At 42.0% G+C, this 21,218-nt stretch overlaps 1 protein-coding gene across 1 annotated transcript in view; it reads right to left on the bottom strand.

The window, feature by feature from the left end:
* bcr (BCR activator of RhoGEF and GTPase) overlaps nucleotides 1-21,218 on the bottom strand; it is a 76,481-nt gene that overhangs the window by 31,117 nt on the left and 24,146 nt on the right. The window contains exon 2 of the mRNA XM_019272435.2: nucleotides 823-1,007. Within this exon, the coding sequence (XP_019127980.1) occupies nucleotides 823-1,007 (185 nt within the window). The remainder of the gene's footprint in view (nucleotides 1-822; nucleotides 1,008-21,218) is intronic.

Below are 21,218 nucleotides of genomic sequence, written 5' to 3'. Positions count from 1 at the left end.
CCGCTTCATGACCACTGATGCAATTACTTCCTCCAAGGGCACAGTGGAGAGAGGCAGTATTAGCCTATTACGTTCTCCCACAATACCTCGCCATCCTAATTGAACATACGCCTCGAGCGTGTTCGTGTGCTACCTGCAAATCCTTTTGTTGCAAAAGAAGAATACGTAAACGGTGGAAAGAATAGAAAAGAAATCCTGAAATAGATTCAGGCCGTTGCGTACGTGTTCATTTTCATCTTTGCTGACGCTGGGGGTTGTGAGTGAGTGTGGGTATGTGTGCCTGTGTATGAGTGTATCCTCTCTCTCCATGGTAACCTTTGAAGAGCACCAGACGTCATAGATCACTGATTCTCTCTCCGTAGACAAGAAAGGAAAAAAAAAAGCCAAGGAGGGAGGGTAAGAGGATGAAGGCAGTGATGGGGGTGATGGAGGTGATAGGTAATTCTGCCTAATACCCTGGATGAGAAAAAGCCTGACTCTTAAAGGGGATGAGATTCTTCACTGGATGACTGCTTCTGAGGTTATGAGGCATGGCGATATTGTGGCGGATTTGATTTCTCATCAATTGACAGATTTTATTTTGACAGAGTGGGGTTGCTCTAAGAATAGATTAGCCCACTTCCTGCACTGTATCGAGGTCAAAGTACACAAGTATTGGCACTTACAATAGTGTTTGTAGAATACATTAAGTATTATGCTTTGAATTAATAATAAAAGAAAAAAATATGAATATTAAATAGCTTAGTCTATTTCTGCTGCATTATCTAAAAGGAGATTTTGGTCGATGTTTTGGCCGAGGAGGTGACTGGATGGCATACTGACCGACTTGGAGGACTCTAACGATCCAGAAGAGAGGGTGTCCCGGCTACTGCGGCTCTTGGAGCTGAGGTGCGGCGAGGATGACGGCGAGTCATCGATGTACGGCAGGATGTCGTGGTGCCTGCGCTGCTCCTCTGCGCGGTCTGCGTCATAACCGTACGTGGGAGGGGTTCCAGTGAAATGACCATCTGTGATGGGAGACAACAAAACAAAACAAAAAAAGTTAGGACCTTTTACATCTTTTCAGCTTTAATTTGCAGGTCTAGATCGCTAGTTTAAGCATAGAAACATATTAAATGGTCATTCAAAGTCCTTTAAATGCACAATATACAATGTAAGTCCACATAATTCAACTGGCAAATTCATGCTTGCTGTGAAGCTTTCTCCACTGCACACAGGGTGAAGGGTAGTGAGCTATGAAACATGTATTTGGTGTTGCTTTTACAAAACACACTTTCATTCAGCTTCAATCTAACCTGGGTATATTCAAGTCTTAAATTTCGCTGGTCGGCCCTAATGCTCACAGACGGTTGTCATGTGTTAATTTTCAACACTAATTAATGCAGGTCTAGAAACTAGGGCAGACAAAATGAGTCTCTCCCCTCCTCCCCGCATCTTTGTTCATGCATTCACACAAAAACATAAAGCTCCGAGAGGAAGCACTTGAAGAGGCTGACTCCAAAACTGGGTCAAGGTTCAAATAATTTGAACACAGAGTGCAGCATCTCCAGGGAAATTTTCAGCAACCTCACTCTGACCTGCTTCTGCAGTTGGCACTATCACTTTCTGTGTGGAAACATAACAACTCCGCCAGCACAAAGTGGTTTTTGCCTATGATTATATGTGCTGCCCTTTACTAGGAGAGGTGGGAGAGACGAACAGAGTGAGAAACAATGGTCAGAAGCTACAGTTTTAATACGAATGTCTTGTTTTACAGAGGCATGCTCCGTGAGGTGACGCATTTCATTGGCGTTGCTTCCAGTAAACATGCTTCGGTGAGTTAAAGCTGCACAGCTTCCAGTCAGCGGTGGAATCTGGTGTGTAACAGCTGAGGGGAAGGCATCATGCATCTCTGAATGTCTCTGAAGACCTTTTGCTCATCTCCTCCCACTCCTACATTCAACAGAGTCGCACTTCTCAGAGAGCTGGCCATGCCTCCTCTGTGCTGACTCACACTATTAGCACGCCGCGGCACTTTCCAAAGTCAAACACACATCAATTATAAGCATTCTATAGCCACACAACACATTCAGCTACTTAAGTGCTGTTTTGTGCTTATACTGCCTCGACAATCTCTTTAATTGTGTTTTATGAATTTTTGTTTGAACCGGCACATACACAAACACGCTGTACGCTCTTAAAGTCGCAGAGTGAAGAGGGGGAGAAAAAAAAAGAGATGAAGTGATAGAAAGAACAATGCCAGTGTGTCCAGGGCCGTCTGACCTTCAGCCCACCCACTGCTTGCTCCAAGTACTATCTGCTGCCCGTGGGCGGGTGCTGCCTACTGCGCCTGCTTCGACCAACGGCATCCTGCCAGGCAAAGACCAACATAGAGGCTCTGTGTGTGTGTGTGTGTGAGTGTGTGTGTGTGTGTGTGTGTGTGTGCAAACAGTCTCTTCCCACAATGCCAAACCTCGCAGCAAACTAAACTGAGTAGTGTACTACACATTCTTCATTCATTTTTAGCCTTAGTATGTGCCACTGCTGTTATTTTAAAAAACTCCCGCACACATGATGTTATTTATATATTTCGTGTGTTCTTTTCTTTGTTGCCTCATTATCTGACTTGGAGTGCACTGTAGTATCATTTTAGGTTAGATTCTGTATGTTTACAAAGGACATACATAGACATTCAGGCTGAGGCGCTGTACAGATATCTGTATCGACATCAGATCTAACTATTTTACAGCTTGTTAACAATAAAAACCTTTCAGAGGACAACATACTGACAAAAGGAAATACACATTTTTTGTTGCTTATCTAAAAATACAGAAAGTGGATGTGAAAAAACACCCAGTAGGGAATGAATATGCGCTGTTTTGTCATATATAAGTGAATTTCCCCATTGTGGGATGAATAAAGTATAATCCAATATATTTCTTTTTCTTTTCGTTTCCCCAACCACCACCTCTGTGTATTCATGTCTGGAGAACACACCATCTCAAGATGACTTGTATTTTTTTTTAATCTACCACATTGCTTTGGAAAAAGTTGTTCCTGGAAACACACAGAGGGTGTGTGTGTGTACGCATATGTGTGTGTGTGTGTGTGCATGTCATTAGTGCCCACACACAGTCCTAAAGCCAAAAATATTAAGCATTAAAAACAACCATTCTTAGACTGTAACCAACAGCTAGGCTAAAAGGGGAGACGGTCACAGACATAAAACCACAATCATGAATAATAATGATGAACTGTAGAAAAATGAGGATATGAGAAATGCCTGATGAACCATCGCAGCTCTGACTCTGACTAAACAGTGTGTCTTCTGGGGAATGTTTGTCTCTAAGGTACAAAAGCCACGGGGTAAAAAGCTGTATTTTAAGCTGTAGTTTATGTCTTTAGTTTTGTTTCGTTTATTATCAATGATTCATAAAATAATTACAGATACATCAGAGTTGTTGAGGCTATTTCTAGTCTGCCAATAGCCTTGCCTACTATTTGTATTCTCAAACCAACTTGTTAGCATGTTTCCTGTAATGGATTTGTTCACATGTAGAAGATGTGTGACTGTGCATGACCAGTATTTTCCAATGTGGGGATGGACTGAGCTTTACAAGTCGGTTAATGGGTCACTATAGCCTGTGGTCGGACTTCAGTCTGTCCACGTCTGACCTCATCCCTGCCCAGACGCTGCCTCCAACGTCGCCTTGAGTCAGCTTCTCTCTGTCTGGCTCTCACGCTCTTTGTTTGTATACCGCAGCATCTCTGCATATATCTGACCGCCTCTTTCTTTGTCTTTCGCTGTCTCTTCTTTCACTGCCTTCTTGTGAACAGACAGCTTGTGTTTCCGCTGATTTTTGGTCTCCACAGTTGGCCTCTCCATCCTCATGCTGCTCACAGATCAGCATCTTGCTCTTTCAGCTCCTTCACTTTATCCTTCTCCTTGTTTCCAAAATGACCCTCCTCCCCTCAGGAAAACAATAAACTGCAAATATGACACACATCGCTATAGAGCAGATCATACACACACACACACACACACACATATATATATATATATATATAATAGATATATATATAATATATAGATATATATATATATAATATATAATATATATATATATATATATATATATATATAGATACACACACCCATTTACACACAAAAACAGAGTAGTGCCTTTTATCTTTCTCCAAAAAAACCTTTAAAAAATTCCACCTATTGATTTCTTCCTGGAGCTATTGGCACAATAACACAACCAAACTCTGCCTCAAACCACAGAAATAAAACACATCACACACACTTATACATACACACACATAAACGCACGCACATTCCTGTAAAATGTTTACATGGAAACTGTGTTTGGGAGGGGAACAGGTCTTTTTCCTGCTGCAGGTGGAAAACTAAAATCACACTGGGGATAGCTGGAGCTCCGCTGCCATGGCAACACATGGGTCTTTCCAAAACAATACAGCCGGCAGGGCAGGGCAGGGGTATCAGGGTACCAAGGTGTCATGTGACACTCATCTGTTGATGGGACGTCCTATAAAATAGACCTGGGCTTCAAACAGTGTACGTGGGAGCTGTTAAATCATTGCAACATCTGTGTTTGTGTGCAAGTTTCAAAGAACCTGAGGAGGACTCGGCTTAGTATTGAACCTCAAATTTATTTTTGCTGCAAACCAAAATGTGTCTGACACATCGAAGTCAGTTACCAGAAGTTGGCAATGAATTATTAATCTTGTTTACTTGTATTTGTACAGATCTTTCTTGTTTTAAATATTTTTTTCACATTTTAGACTGTGTTTTATTTAGATAAAGTCAGTCAATGCGCACTTTTTTCCCGCTGTACTGAAACTCAGGTTTGTTGTCACCTCAGTTTTAAGTGTATAATTTGTTTTTAGCACTATCAGATACAGTTGGTGCCTTATTGTAATGAGACGTCATTTGGAGAAGACACTAAACACTCTTTGTGTGGTGCTATCTGTATGGACATGCATACTGTTACAGTGTTAAAGTACAATAGCTTAAAAAGTTGAATGAGTTAACTCTCTATTTGCCTCACTCATTCTCACAAATCCAAAGAATTAAAAAGCTTGTCTGAGTTTAATTGCGACAAAGAAAGCTGTATCCAGCAGACAAAGGAAACAATTGTTGCCCAAAGCCCTTCGATGCTCTGTGTGGTGCTGCAGGAAAGGAGGGGTGGAAGTAAAAAAAAAACAAGGGAAAGAAAGAAAAGCCACTGTTAAGACAGAAATAATTATAAGAACTAGTGTAATAAGAAAGAAAATGATGAATAACAAAGAGAGACAATGCGACAGATTGAGAGCCATGAAATTGGAGCGAGAGCGACTCTCAAAGGAGGCATAAGATATCCTCGATAGTGAGAGCTGCCTCTCCATCCCCCATCACCCTTTCCACTCAGCATGGCCGTCATAAATCTGCCCCGGCTGCTGACGCCTTTATTGGACTCTGGGAGGAGGCCTGTCATCCTAACACTGCCAATATAACCTTACAAATACATTCACACGCTTACCTTAAAGCCCCACCCAGTCCCATAGCATGCTAGTGTTACACTACCACACTCAGAGCCTTCTTTCTTAATACAGATATTTGATATGAACGTAATCAGAGATCGAATGGTGTGTTTTAATGATTCCCACCAGCCCACCTCACCTAAATCTGATTCATTTACAGTGTGCTGTAGAGGGCACAGTGGATTTTGGAGGGCTAAGCTCATTGAAGAGAGCATGTCTGGATACTGGAGATAAATAATATGCACACGTGTCTCACGAATAATGCTGCAATTTTCATTACTGCACCTCAAATATACTGTACTATAAGCTATAATGGAAAGGGAGCTGGGGAGTGAGATGCAACAAGGAACAGTAAAGAAAGAGAGCGGGCACCCCTTCCCTTGAGTTCCTCCATCCCTTAAATATCCAATTTAGAGACAATTTAACACAGAGGAGGGGGCTGGCAGACGACAGACAGAGTGAAAGAGTGGAAAGCTGTGGAAATTAAAGTGAAGCCTCAGCTACAACATCGCTGGGGGGGACAGACGTGCCGTCAAATGAACTTGAACGCAGCACTACTCCCCTAATCCTCCCGTGACCGCACAGCCACTTGACAGCAGTTAATTTGATAAATGTCGCTATCTTGTCATTAGAGACCAGGCGCAGCGTTATGAATTGTACAGGTGGATATATATTCTTGGAAGTCCTTAATATCTGCATACAGGCAATAAAAAATGTCTTTCTACTTACTTTCTTTTTTACTCAGAAGAGACAGTTGAGGAGGAGGAATTGTTTGCTTTAACTTGAGGTCACAGTGGGCACTTTGCATCCCTCTTAGAAAACCATTCAGCGTAAGTAGATTTGGCAAAATGACTCTCACAGGATAAAGATGAATCCTAAAGGCATTCTTCATTGAACTGCTGTAAAAGATAGATGCAACAAGCAAAGTGTGTATTTGGATACGCAAATCATCTCTGCAGAGTCAATGTGTCCCTTGAAGCTTGTTTTATTTTATGAATTTATTTTTGTATTTCTGTTGCTCCTCTGTGAGGACCACACATTGCCTATATATTGTCGTCAATTCACTGTGAATACTATTTCACCACTCGTCCGTATGCTGGTGAACTCCTCGTTCCTGCTTACTGGCATTATTAACATAACTGGAGTTGGGAAACCATAATAAACCAATTTGTTTTCCGGGAGGTAATCTCTTCGCCTCAGCGTTGATAATCTCTGTGGAGACAGCCCAGCAGCAGCCGGTTTCGGTTATAAGGCTGGGACCATCGCCAAAAATCAAAGACGCTGTCCCTTTAAAAAACAAACAGCGCCCCCTGTAGTGATGTAATCATCCCTTTGTCTCAGGATGGAGGGATGAGCGGCAGAACAGAGAGAGAAAAAGGGAGGAAAAAAAATCAACATAGGAAAGGGCATGGCCTGAAATCACACCAGTGGAAGAAAGAAGAACAGAGGAATGAGAGTATCTGTGTGTGCGGCAGATGCTGTGTTTACCGTGTGGCTTCACAATGCTATGAGCTTTGTTTTTTTTTTATATGTTTAAATGTTTGTGTGGTTTTATGCATTTTCCTAAACCGCTTGTGGGGATGCAAACAGTCTGTCCATGTTTTTCCATGTCATAAAACCACAGCCGCAGAGAAAGAAACAATAGTCAGATATGACAGCCGGGGCTGGCTGATGAGTTCCACCTGCAGCATCGGCTGCTGCTGCTGCTGCTGCTGCTTAATGTGGAACAAAAGAGCAACTTCAAGTATTAAAACCTGCTGCAGTTGGATTTTCCTTTGACACAGACAGGTTTCAGCTCTTTGAATAATGGGTCTGCTTAGTCTCCGGTAGACTAGATCAGATAAAGTACAAAGAAATATAAATGCGTAATAATATTCATCATATTCATATCAAGTTGCCTTGTGTGTAATGGAGGTGTCTGTTTTTAACCAAAGAAGAAGGAAAAACATATGGATAAATAAAAAGGAACAATATCCAAGAAAAATCAATGCAGTCTCCATGACGTCATCCATAGGTTTATAAAGAGGCATCGTGGTTGCTCACTGTGGTTGGCAACGTGGAGCCAAATGAAACACCTGTGCTGAAACCAGCCTTCTGTGTCACTCAGATTGGTCTTATATTATATTATTTTTAAGCCCTAATATAAGTTAATCAGTTGGAGTTGAGTACCCTCAGTACAGTTGTCAGGAACAGAAAAAAATTAGGCATAGAGACCAAAGCTGTTTTTTTGTACCAGGCTGTAAACTTCTGCAATTTACATTGGGGCTTATAGAGATTGACTCACTTCTGGAGGCAGCCTCAAGTGGCCATTTGAGGAACTGCAGATGTTGGTACTTTCACGTTGGCTTCATTTCTCGGCTAAGGAGGTTGCCGCTTGGTTCTGCTGCATTAATTTTGATCGTTTTGGTGTGATTTTTTTTTTTATTCTGTAGGACACTGACGCTATATTATTACACATTACCCTCTGTCAGATAATCTTCAAAGGTGCATCAGCAAAATCATGGTCCAACTTACACCAGACCTCAATGAAAACATGTATGGAGCCACAATGCTTCTTGGAAAAGTTTTGTGCAGCTGCTGCTGATTAATCAATAAATTGTCCATGCTACAAAAATGTAAGAAAAATGGTGAAAAACGCCCAGGAGACATCGTCAAAAAGTCTGCGCCAACAGCCCAAAACCGCAAGTCGTTCGACTCATTGCATTAACTGACTAAATGTTTCGGCACTTAAGATATTTACATTTTTTGTTTCACGATGAAACTCTTATTGAATTTACAGGAGATCGCTGACAGGGGGATACTGCATCACTGTCATGAGTTGGTTATAAAATATGGGAACGCAGACAAACAGGGACAGGGAATAGAAAAAGAAGACAGATGAAAAGAGACAGAGAGAAGCAAAGAAATGTTGACAGACAGGAGGCAGGTATATACAGAATGACCCGAACACAAAAGTAAACACAGTTACAGTAGAAATAAGGACATGGACACAAAGATAATCACACCATTACAGACAACTGCAAAGTCAGCGAATGACAAACATCCATATGTCGTGTCTTGTGTGTGTCGTGTTCCACATCCTTCCCTTCTCTCCCTCTCTCTCTGTTTCAAGTGTACATCTTTTGTATTGTCTCTTTCTCCGTCCGTCTGCCCGCTTCCTTTGATCATACAAGACTTTAAAAAGGGAGACAGGCGCTCTCCTGTCTCAGTGGACAACATGCTCAACACACACACACACACTCACATCGCTCTACCCCTCATCCTGCCAGACAAACCTTTGATTCCACAAGCGCCTGTCGTGTCTTCTCTGTCAACTGCTAAAGTCATTAGGAAAGAGACTCATTACCCCGACCCCCGAAGCATTATGGGAGAAATAAGCGTTCAAATTGCTGCAAAATCACACAGAGACTCTGATTAATAATACAGCATGCTAAATTACCAGCTCTGCTCTGGAACGTGGACAGCGCTCATTAGACTGTGGTTTCTACAGGCAGAGATGGTAATGCGTGATGAAATATAGAGGATGCTCAGCTTTTAGGTTGTTAAGTCAGCAAATGGGTAGACTATGGGAATTTCTGAGAGGTGATGATGGGTCTTTAGCGGTATTTATATAGTGTGCATTTCCTTTCTCTCCACCTCGGATGAAGATAATCAAAATAATGACACATTCTTATCTCCACTCCTCTCTGCTCTTTCCTTTCCACTCACATTACCCCTCTTTCTTTCTCTAACTTTCCTCATCTGAATACGACCTCCCCCCAGCATCTCTCGTTGTTTGTCGCATCCCATCGCTTTCCTCTCACTTTTCCACGTTCCACGTTGCAGGAGCCACTCCGCGATCTCACCGCGGTGGTAAATCTTGAGGGAAGACCTCAGCCACTCTGACACTCTCTTTAATGCATCATGAGCACCGCAGTAGAGATTGCGTATGTTTCTGTGTGGGCGGGGAGCCTCATTAATTTATCCACACTAAAACTGGCACTTAAATCTCAGTGGCTATCAGCAAAACACTCTGCGGCTCATCATAAGTAATGTGTGGGTTTTAAAATGCTTTAATGTGCTCGATAGAAATAGAACGAATGGGACTGACAGGAATGTATTTGATTATTATTTTTTTTTAATCTTTGCAACAGTTGCTGAACTTAAACTCATAAACAGGCCAAAGTCTGACTGAAACTGTTTTTCCTGACTGAATATAGTCATAGTTTAGAGAGAATCACAATAAAACATCACAATGACAGCTCCTTTCATCACATGAAGTCTGTAGAAAAGCTAAAAATTTGTGACTTCTACTGAGCAGAAAACGTCTGCTTTGACAAATTATGCTTCAGCGGCATGTTACATACTCTAGTTCACACTCAATAATTATTGGACAGGCAGGAAATCTGAGATTAAGTGCAATGTTTCTGTCCGTATTACACAACAACAGTGCCCTCGCAGTTTCTAAACTACTTCAAACATTTGACTTTTCTGTACTGCAATTTTTCTCATATTCATATCCAGAGTAAGCTGATATCACCTGATACTTTGGCTTAGATTATTTATGTATTTCGAAGTAGAACAAGTTATATCAAGGCTACAGCCATGCTAGAATAATGCTGGTTGCTCTGTGCATAACTTGACTAGTTTCGGGGGCAGGGGTCAAGTAAAAGCACAGGGACAGCTTCTTCTGTGTAACATGAATACTTTAATGTCCGCTTCAACTGTAAGACAACCCAACACTGACCAACAACACTTTGTTGAAGGCAAGGTGTACCATAAAATATAGTTCATTTTCTGAATGAAGGAACAGAACACAAATGGTTATCATAACAAAATTATATAAATTCTTAACCTGAGAAAAAATCAAGTAACCTCTAAAATAAATAAATCTCATTGTACACTAGCAGCTGTATTAAACTGTACTCATGCAGAGCAGCACTTTGAGCCAAATGCCAATACCAGCATGCAAACATGTTCACATTATACTGTTTGAGAAGTGTCATGTTTATCGTGTTTACCATCTTAGTTTAACGTGTCAACATTTGCTCATCAGCATTAACCTCAGCCTCGTGGGGACGCCAGAGGAAGAGGCTGACAAAAACACATGACGAAATATTATCACACAATCACAGGTGTTAAGTGTTTTCATGTGTCTGTTGCTGGTGGGCGGAGACGCCTCAGGCTCCAAGCGGGGCAAAGGTTGGAGGTTAGAGGTTAACGCATTGGAGGAGTGGGGACAAAGGTCGCATGGGTTTTGTGTTACTATGTGTCTTCATATGTGTGTGTGTGTGTGTGTGTGTGTTGTTTGTGTATCCATGTGTGCCTTGAGCAGGGGAGCTGGAATCCAATTAACAAACAGTATCACTACTTCAATCAATAAAATCACTAGCTGGGAAATTCACCCTGTTCCGTCAGCTATTCACAGCACATACCTCAGTTTAAATATATGGTCCTGAAATCTTAAAAGCGCCCTGCACTTAACTGGACTAAAATGGCTTGAAACAACTGACTGACCCACAGATCAGTTACAAAATGCTATGAGTATGTAAACAGAAATATAGAGTCTGCACAGAGTGATAAAATGTTGCTGTGGAGAGATTATAATACACAACATCAGGATAACTACCCTCCTCACTTCATTTGTCTTTGTTTTGTCCTTGTACAGAGAGGAAGGACAACAATGTTTTGCTCCTGTTCCATTTAATCTAGTCTGACAGAGACTCGTGATGTAAAACATAGCGAATGATTGTCCCGTGTGTCAGTGTCTGACATGTAATAGGAGATTTGACACTTTAAAGTTATCATTGACGAGTGACGCTGTAACTTGTGATTTTGAATTTGAGACGCTGTGCTGACAGTTGGCAAAGACAAACAATGGAGTAATAATCTGTGACAGGCCACAATATTTTGCAAATAAACGACAATTAACTGTCTGACAGGCCGATGTTCAACAGGGGTTCTGATCATTGATTATTGTTGAGTTATTTTCAGATCCACAACGTAAGCTACTATTACTCCTATTATTAGAACTACTACTGAGCATAATGTTGTACTTCTATTTGGATTCTTGGGTTACTGTGATATTACATGAGCACTCTACAATAACTAATAGAATATATTATTGTAATGCAATGACTGAATCTTTTAAACAATTTTGGGACAACTTAACGTTTGGCAATGGTGGAAATTAAAGTATATTTTTTCATATACTGTACTTTCAATTTGAAGGTACTTGTATTTCCATGTTATTCAGTGTTACACATCTACTTTACTGCATTTTCTATATACTTGACAACTTTAGTGACTATTTACTTTGCAGATTTGGATTATTGCTAAATCTATACAGATGTTTGCGTGCTCTCTCTGCGCCTGTTTCCTGCGGGAGCTTCCGTTTTCTCCAAAAGACTCTTGGTGACTCTAAATTGTCTCTAAAGTGTGAATATGAGCATGATTAATTGTCTGTCTATGTGTCAGCCCTGTGATTGACTGGTGACCTGTCCCGGTTGTATCTCGCCTCTCGCCCAGTGTCAGCTGGGATCGGCTCCAGCTCCCTGCAGCCCTGGATGGTGATGGATGGATTTTAGATTAAGCTACACAGTATATAAAGTAGTTATTGTAAATTGGCATCACAGCTGTTGCATCATTGTTTCACTGCTTAATGCATGAATAACTATAATATACACATACCTTCAGCACACTGTACTGTTATTTTAATCTAGGAATGGATCACTTGTAACAGAGTACTTCTACATTGTGGTATTCCATCTTTTACTCAAGTTAAACATTTGAGTACTTCTTCCACCACTGGTGGTTTCATTCACCATGTAACAACAGACCAAGACAGAGTCATTAAAATGCTTTGTTAGTTCCCCAGGAGAAGCGATTCGACAAGAGCTGTGTTGGTTTTGCGTGATCATGTGTCACACTTTCTATAAAGTGCAGTGGTTGTGAGTTTTATGGTTATGGGATTATGGTATATGTAGCGTTTATGTGATGCAGAGCTGTTAAAGTACTTCATAATGGAAATACAGTCTGGCAGCACATCAGACACCTAACTAGCGTCAGCCTGCTGGAAGCTGTGGCTACATCTGCATACTGTGAGAAGTTTGTTTAAATGTGAAGCCATGGATCATTTATTTGAGGAGTGTGCTACCATACTTCAGCGTCAATAGTGTAAAGCCCTACCATGCACTCAAAGCACCATGCGTTCTCTTCAGGGTAGGACTAAGCTATAAAATCCTTGGCAAAGAAGTAATGAAGTAAAGTGCAAATGGCTCATATGTTCTTCCACCCATGCTGCTTGAAACAGCATCCAATCATGTTATGTACCTCACACAGAAGGCTGACATTCAATGAGTGTGTGTTCCTGGCATTATTTCATCTCTAGGGCACATCACATCATCCCCATTACAATCCCCAGACTCCTGTAAAGCAGGCAGTGTTGCACCGCTGCTGCTGTTGCTGCTGAGATTGTCTCTAAGAGACCGAAATAAGTCGTCAGAACCCCTTTCTGCCAAACAACTGAACTTTTGCCTCTTTATAATACACTGCAGTCAGCTTCATACAGCATGCACAGTGGCTTACATGCAATCAAAGTCATTTAAATATTCAAATATGACATCCGATCATTAGTATGGCAAGTATGACAGTGGGCAGCTACTAAATCTGATATAAACTGATGATACTATTTGCTAATTTGAGACAGAGCAGATTAAGAATCACAATGAAATAGTAATAAGATCAGGATGTGACAAAGCAGGATGTGACATTTGTGGGACGGGCATGTAAAGTCAGCTATAACTCATTGCTGAGACAACTCCCTACTTTAGAAATGCCACAGTGTAGCACTCTGAGGCATTAAGAAAATCATCATTACATGCTCAATCCAACCTGAAAAAAACGAAAAAGCCTCCGCACATTTCACCTTAACCCTTTTTCCCTCTCTCTGTCATGGCTCCTGGCTCAGACATCGTGGCCTGCGGTGGTGCTTATCATCGGCAAACAGCAGAACGAGCACAAAAGGCCCCAATCTGCCTAATCTCTGGTCAAACACAAGCCGCAGCATCATCGCTGCTCAGGGCAATAAACTGCTGCTTTATGCCAGAGCTGTTCAGGGGACACGCGTTAGGACTTTGCTAAACAGACCATAGAGATTTGCCAAAGCCCATCTCCAGGGGAACTGTTGCCTGGGTTACCAGAGCCAACAGGAAGAGCATTTCATTTCTGATTAGGTAACCTGTCAGGATACAGAAGAGGCTTTTATTCATGCTACTTAGGAAAAAATAACCAGAAGGAATCCCAGGTTAATATCTAATGCATGCTACTGCAAACAGTGCGAACCGTGAATCATCACCAAAAGACTGATGTTTGGCTCACGGACACTTATCATAACAATGGTTTGCTCATGCACACATGGCTCTAACCTGCTTTTGCCTTTCTTATCTTTTGTTTCTGATCATAACTCAACAACTCAAGAATATTATGGCACCAAAACAACAGAATAATTCACCATAAGCTGTCATTTTTACATCCTTTCAATGCATTTCTCACCCGATCCAGTGGTTTCCATGGAATTTCCGTGGCCTCTATATCTCTCTTTTTTTTTTCCCCTCTAATCTTCTCCGCCCCCCCACCCCGTTTCCCTCCTTCCCCCCTCTTTATACTGGCACTGGGCCAGTCTGACTGTCTGCCAGTTTTAAGCGTCCCAGCATCAATTACCTGAACCCAGCACTCACATATTCCCATAATGGCTCTAAAACCTACACACCCACCCACCCACACTTACAATATACATGCATCGCCCCCACGCCGGGGCGTGATCAAATACACTCATGAGGCACTAGAACGTATCCACGCTTTCAACAAAAAAGCCTTTCTCCTATTCATGTGTACATGCGTGCACCACATTTTCACAAAATGAGGACACTGAATAATTAGCAGGATGAAAAAAAACAAAAAAAAACGAGTCAGTGCCTACACAGACAGTCATTTCAATTATCTCTATTCCTCTGGCTGTCTGGCTCCTGTCTCTTGAAGGTTATGGGCTCAGCTCATGACGGTCTCCTCTGGGACTTAGTCATGAGGAGCCAGTTTGCTACTTGATTCCCATCCACACAAGGATCCCATGCTAGATCTCATCGCTGTGCTGAAGAACCGCTGTGTCTCCATCCATCCTGTGTTTCCTGCTACAAAACAATTCATACTGTATAGAACGTAGAAATCTTTAATGACGCACATTTATCTTGAGGTTTTATGAAGAACAAAGGATTTCTCCACAGTATATTTGTGATGTTAAGACCACCAATGGCTTGCGGCCAAGCCAATTGCTTTGCATTTCTGGTCTCTTTACGGCTGCATTGTGATATGATAAACAGGGATGTCTGAATGAAGCAGCCTCCTCTCACTCCCACTCCTAAATCCTCCCAGGTATTTATTGGATGCGTTTATCCTAGGCCCCGGTCTCCTTGGCAACAGGATCTAGCAGGGAGACACAGGAAGCTCTGGGTAGCCCTGTGTATGGTTGTGTATGTGTGTGTGTGCTCTTCTATCTGCTTCCCACTGGAAACACATGCAGGCACAGTGTCCTCCACGGCTCTGCCACAAGGACACGACTCATAATAACCCAATGTCACACTGACGGTTTACACCCACATAGAAATGCAAGCTATCATGGGAAATATGTTCAAAATAGGAAAACAGCATAAGTGCTTCCCATCAGCCATCCATCAATGTCGTCCAATCAGGAGACGAATATGAATGAATTACTTAAAGTTTTCTAAATAGAGCCATCAGCGCTATAACTACATCACATATTATCACTGTTAATCCTGCTTTGGTCGGTACAGAGTGTTAAGTACAAGAATAAAATTACATTTGGGGATGTGGTGGACACGTCCCCCTGACAAAATCCTATTTTTGTTCACCTCACTGACAGAAACCTCACTGATTGTCCTCACGCTGTCGAGACACCATAGTCCAGGTGACAGAGGAGGAGAGGCGTTGATAAAAATGTGGATGTGCTTGTTAGTGTCCTTCATTTATTACCTTGGATTCAAGTAGTAAGCTTAACAAGCAGCAGGGAGTTTTTATGGACTCCCTCCCTCCCTCCCCCCTTTTGCCCTGGTGTTCGCCTCTTAACCGGAGGATGTTGGAGCCGTCTACAGCCTGAGAAGAAGACCTGCAGACACAGCGCTGAAAACGCTCACCTCTATTGCCAAAAAATAAATAAATAATCTGTTTTAATCCATAATTAACATTCTGAATTAGCACTAAGTGAGTGAGAGAAGACACGAGAGGACTGACTCTTCACCACGCACAGAGCAGAGGTTTGTCTTGGCTAGTCATTGTGGTATTTTCTGATACAAACAGCGGCTACACCTCTCTGAAAAATTTAAAGCAAGCAACTTTTCCACCGGTGATGAGACTCACAAAGACAGCGAGAGAAGTACTGTCAGCGTGTTAAAAGGTTACAAACTGCAGAAGAAGGTTCAAAGTTGAATTAAAAAAAAAACAAAAAAAACTTTTCACCGGGGAGTTTGACAGGAAGTGAGCGAGAGGAAAAACCGAGAGAAGAGAGATGAGACGAGATAGGAGCCTCTCAGAAGCATTAAGTACTTAGAGAGACGGTGAGGGAGGCAGCGTGAATTAGAGTCTTTCTTCTCTGGCGCCTCGAGGGAGGAATGATATATTCAATTTGGGTTAAAAGAATGCGTTTAGAAAGGAAACACTGCGACGGGCCTGGAGTGCATACAAGACGCGGATTGGAGGGATTAATGCCTTTTCTGTGTTTCTCTGCCGGATGGTAAATTGAGAGATTCAGGAGTGGAGCTTTTACTGAGACCAGATCAAGGCTACAAGCTGTCACTGAAAACTACAAACATGGCCACGAGGGCAGCTGACTGTCACTCAAAAGTGTAAAAATGTCATCTGAACGAAAAGAGGCCACATTCCCACCCTGGCTTCTTCACCTTCACCTCTGATTCTTTATTATTAACTTTTCAATCACATCTCTCTATTTCTCAGGTCTCTCCTCTCGTCTCACATCTCAAATTTTCTACTAATCATTTCATTGCTCTCCTCTGCCCCCTACTCCCCCCTTTTCATCTCTCCCCTCGTCCTCTCTGGGGTGATGACTGATATTGAGGTGCCAGTTACATGGCCTGCTAGGGTAACATTAGCCCGCTTATGTAACAAGACACTACAAGCAGGGGAGAGCATGGCACCGCAGGTTGTAGAGCTGCTCATATGTATGCATGGGTGTACGCCCACGGGTGTCACTTAACTATAGTGCATTATGAGTGAGCAGTAGAGCATATAAGCACTTTTAAAGCTTCAGTTCCTGCAGGCAATCAGAAAGCTAATATTGTTTTTTATGTACCAAGCGATTTGAGTAAAAAAAAAAAAATTCAAAAACAGGCACTTACTCCGGGATAAACTGCAACCTATTTGATTTTGTGTAACAGAATACAGAGCTGCAGTGAAACCAAAACTCTCCAGATGGAAGAAAAACCTCATCTAAAATTGTCGAGGTTGACATTTTGTAATAGCGCAAAATGACTAAAAATATAACAGAACTTTGGTCAACAGTTTGTCGTGTGAGGTACTGAAGTTGTCTAGACAGGTTTGGTAAATTAAACAAAGATGTACTACTGTAACTTTGCATTTTATGTATCTGTTTTTTTTTAGCAGCATTGAGACTGTGAGAGGTTAGACACAGGTGAATAATGGGAATGGACAGGTATAAATAGCAAAGAATACACCTAAAAGGTTGGATGACTACCAGCTTTGCCGCCCGAGGAGCCTTAAAAGAACCTCTGGGTTGTATCATACTCCTCTTTTTGCACGGTGGGGAGTCTTCTGATGGACTAACAAGAAAAAAACAACCATAAGCTGAAGTGAGCTAATAATACATACATCAGGAGTGTATGACATAGTAAGCAGAAACATGATGAAAGCACAGCAGGTCCTTGTACTCATTCAGACAAAGGCAGATTTCCCCACGGTGTGTGGGCGTCCTCAAACTCTGTTGGAAACGACCTCCTTTGGTGTGTACATGTGTGTGTACATGTGTGTAGGTGTGTGTGTGTGTACAAAGTGACTGGGAGGGCAGAGCAGGTGGGGGGTGGGGCAGCCGCTGGTGGAAATGGTGCACAGCAGCAGCAGTGCAGTCTCTAGACCACCAGACAGATGTGCAAAGAGCCGCAGTCCCACATGCTTATTACATACCAAGGACAAGGCAGGGGAGGCACACACACATGCACACACACACACACACACACACGTACACGCCTGTGCAAACATGACCTCATATAGAACAGAATGCACCACAAGGACACATGAATGCCATCTATCAACACAGAGGCGTATTTACGTGCAACTGTATTCCTCTCTCTCTCACACACACTCACACACACACACACTTTGGCCAGATGTTATGTAGCACCCCAACAACAGTTTCAAATGGCAACTTCCTCATCAAAACACAGACATGCACTAACATTAAACTCCACATGACCCAAAAAAAGAAGACAGACAGAGACATACAGACTGTGTGGAAGTACGGCGGAAGAACAAAGGAGTCATTTTCGTCATCATCCTCGTGTGTGACAATGAATCAGGCCTGTCCAACCACTCCGTGTGTGTGTGTGTGTGTGTGTGTGTGTGTGTGTGTGTGTGTGGTAAAGAAATGCAGTACAGCAAACTGGACACGTTGCTTCTTTAACTAAATCCCAAACGTCCCGCCACCCTTGAATCCAATCACTTCCTCTCAGTCTTTGATGTAGCTTTAACACCCAAAAGTGCCAAACAGCTACAAAAAACAGACTGTGAGTCAGACTAAAATATAAAATGCAACATTCCTGCAGGCGAGGCTGCTGTACTAGACAGAATGTGCAAGGTGTAATAAACCTATAATAAACTGACATTGAAGTGTGTTAAGTGTTTGATTTCAGCGTGCTGAGGTGTGAAGCAGAAGCAAGAGAACAAGTAAACGTCTCATTTTGAACTACGGATCACTACTGAATCATCTTTTTCCATGCACATAAAAAAAAAGAAGACTGAATTACGGTGACATAAAGAGAGGGGTATCAAAAACAAAGAGTTAGACAGATGGAGTAGTAGAGCGAGTAAGTAAGAGCAAGAAGGAGAAAACTTAACTGCTTGTTAAGTATTTATTCAGACATCTTCCGAGTACAGTCCTGCTGCGTGTGTGAGTTTACGCATGAGCACGCGGATGAGAGAGTGAACGATGATGATGATGACGATGATGAGGGGAAAGTCATTATGCAACCAAAGCATCACATCACTATGATTAGACTAGCCAGCTGTTAATTAAAAAGAAGCTGGACTCAGCTCAGCCTCATGTTGTTTTCAGCAGCACTGGAGCGAGAGGACACAGAGGGGGGGGACAATGACTGGTTTACATACGGGGGAACGGATGGATGGACTGATGCACAAGCGGCTGGACGGATGGATGGCGATGCGGCATGCCTTGTGCGCAGTTTCGGAACAAAAACGAGGTTAATTGGTGACATTTTGTCCAAATCTTAAGGACGCGACACCCGAATGTGGCACAGTGAAAACCATCCGCCTTCTTCGCAAAGTGTGTAATGAGCTAATAAGTTAGGATGGATTCCTTCAGCTCTCCGTTCCCTCAAAGGTCAGCGCCGTCAGGACGGGTTGCCGCTGGTCAAGCTCAGATTTGTGTGTCAAAGTTGAACAGAGTGCTAAAACATTCATGGAAAATGACTTCTTCCATTTGAAAAGAATTAATAATGCTTCTTGACGCATACAACTTTCAGGACTCCCAAGATGTTTATGTGACCTTTTTGAATTGAACTTAAGCTCACTGACTTTTGACCGTATTTTCCCCTCGTAATCAACAACACATACGGCGCTTTTTCCGCACAGGTTACTGCGATTTAAAGTGTTTTACAGATGACTGACAAGGTAATGATAACACTCGGTGCATTAAGCTATGATCTACACACGTTGGAGCTTTAAGAATACATGCACAACGAGGCAAACCGATAACGGGCACGCATCAACACGGGCTGATGCGCACAGATAAACAAACACAGACACACAACACACAGGGGAACTGTGCAGAGCAGAGCAGAGGAGAGAAGAGGACACAGCACTGTTTGTGTATTTTTATCTTTTCCTCTGCATGAGGCTAGAAGTAAAAAAAAAAAAAATCTATATTTCTGGGTATCTCATATTTTCGCAAATGTATTTAGCCTGCTCAACTTTGATATTTTGACCTTTCTGACCAAACCTGCTCGCTCAGACATGGATGGAGGCCGTCAAACAGGCACGAGTCTCTGCATTTTAAATGTAAGAACACAGACAAACATAGCATATTTTTCACTTGAGCTGCCTGCTCCACAAAACAAGTTATGAAGCTTATACGGAAAAGTTTAGTCAATCAAAACAAATAGAAATAGTCAGCTTCAAATAGAGCTTACGAGAGCTCAAGAACAAAAATCAAATTAAAGCACGAGCCTCCCAAAAGGTTCTCAGCCCGACTCTGCAGAGCCACAAATGCAGCTATTCCCCCGTGGGCGTTATACACTCCACTAATCCGCCCGCCACAGCGTCTGAATGATGGAGAGAGGGAGAAGACGAAGGGGGAAGAACTCAGATAAGAATAGTCTGTGCATGAATGTTTTTGTCTTGTCACTACATATACGTGTAGCCGTACTCGTGTGTGTGTTTGGACTGAGATTGTTTGCGTGTGCGTTTTTGTTAATATGGATCTGTCCTCTGGATTTAACAGCCATATTGTCGGCCTTGTTGTTCTGTTCAAATGAGCGTTCACATCAGCATGCTGCTGGAAAAAGCACACAGACAAACACACACACACACACACACAGATGAGGCTCACTGGGTGGTGTGGTAGGCGGGGCGGCAGAGTGTCTCTAGACAATACAGTGCTGAACGCATGATGTTGTGAATCACATCACATCCTCTGTCAAAGAACATGAAAACACAAAAAGTAAATAATCATGAAAGAAAATGAACAACCTGCTTTATATTTCTCCATTGTGGTCTATATTGATATGTATACCTGAACAGTTGGTTGCATGCATGCAGGAGCTGTAATGTACATATAAATACCAGGCTGTTATTGGACAAGTTATACATAAATGTAGTGTATAAATGTAAAAGTTTTTGACTCTAAACAAATCCTGAAAGATCCAGTGGACCCATAGATGGTGCCATACTGTAGTTTGAACATTAAATTCTACTTTTTATTGGATTTTAAGGGTGTTTGTGAAGCATTTTCATATGAAAGCACTAAATAAATTTCCTAGCACCGGTCTATTTGATGTAACAACAACAACAACAACAACAAAAAAAAAAAGACTTGACGGTAAAAAGCCACTCATATCAAATTAGTCAGAAAGGATACATAACCGCAATACAAGACAGAAAGAGTCACAAACAACAGCTTCGACCGTGCTGTTAACCTCCGCTGAAGTGAATAAGATAAACCCTCACCAGACAGATACAGTGAGTCATAAGATGTACAGTGTCTGAGTTAATATTACTCCCACACACACACACACACACACACACACACACACACTCACACACATACAGAACCACAACTACAGACACAGAAACTGATTTGTCTGCTTTCTGGGTGTTGAAATGTTTAAGTGGGGATGATTACTTTCATGTTTCATGAAGTTCTGAGTTTAGATTTAGGA

The sequence above is a fragment of the Larimichthys crocea genome, chromosome IX, assembly GCF_000972845.2.
Source record: "Larimichthys crocea isolate SSNF chromosome IX, L_crocea_2.0, whole genome shotgun sequence".
Taxonomy (NCBI): Eukaryota; Metazoa; Chordata; class Actinopteri; family Sciaenidae; genus Larimichthys; species Larimichthys crocea.
This window is presented reverse-complemented; position numbering and strand designations above follow the sequence as displayed.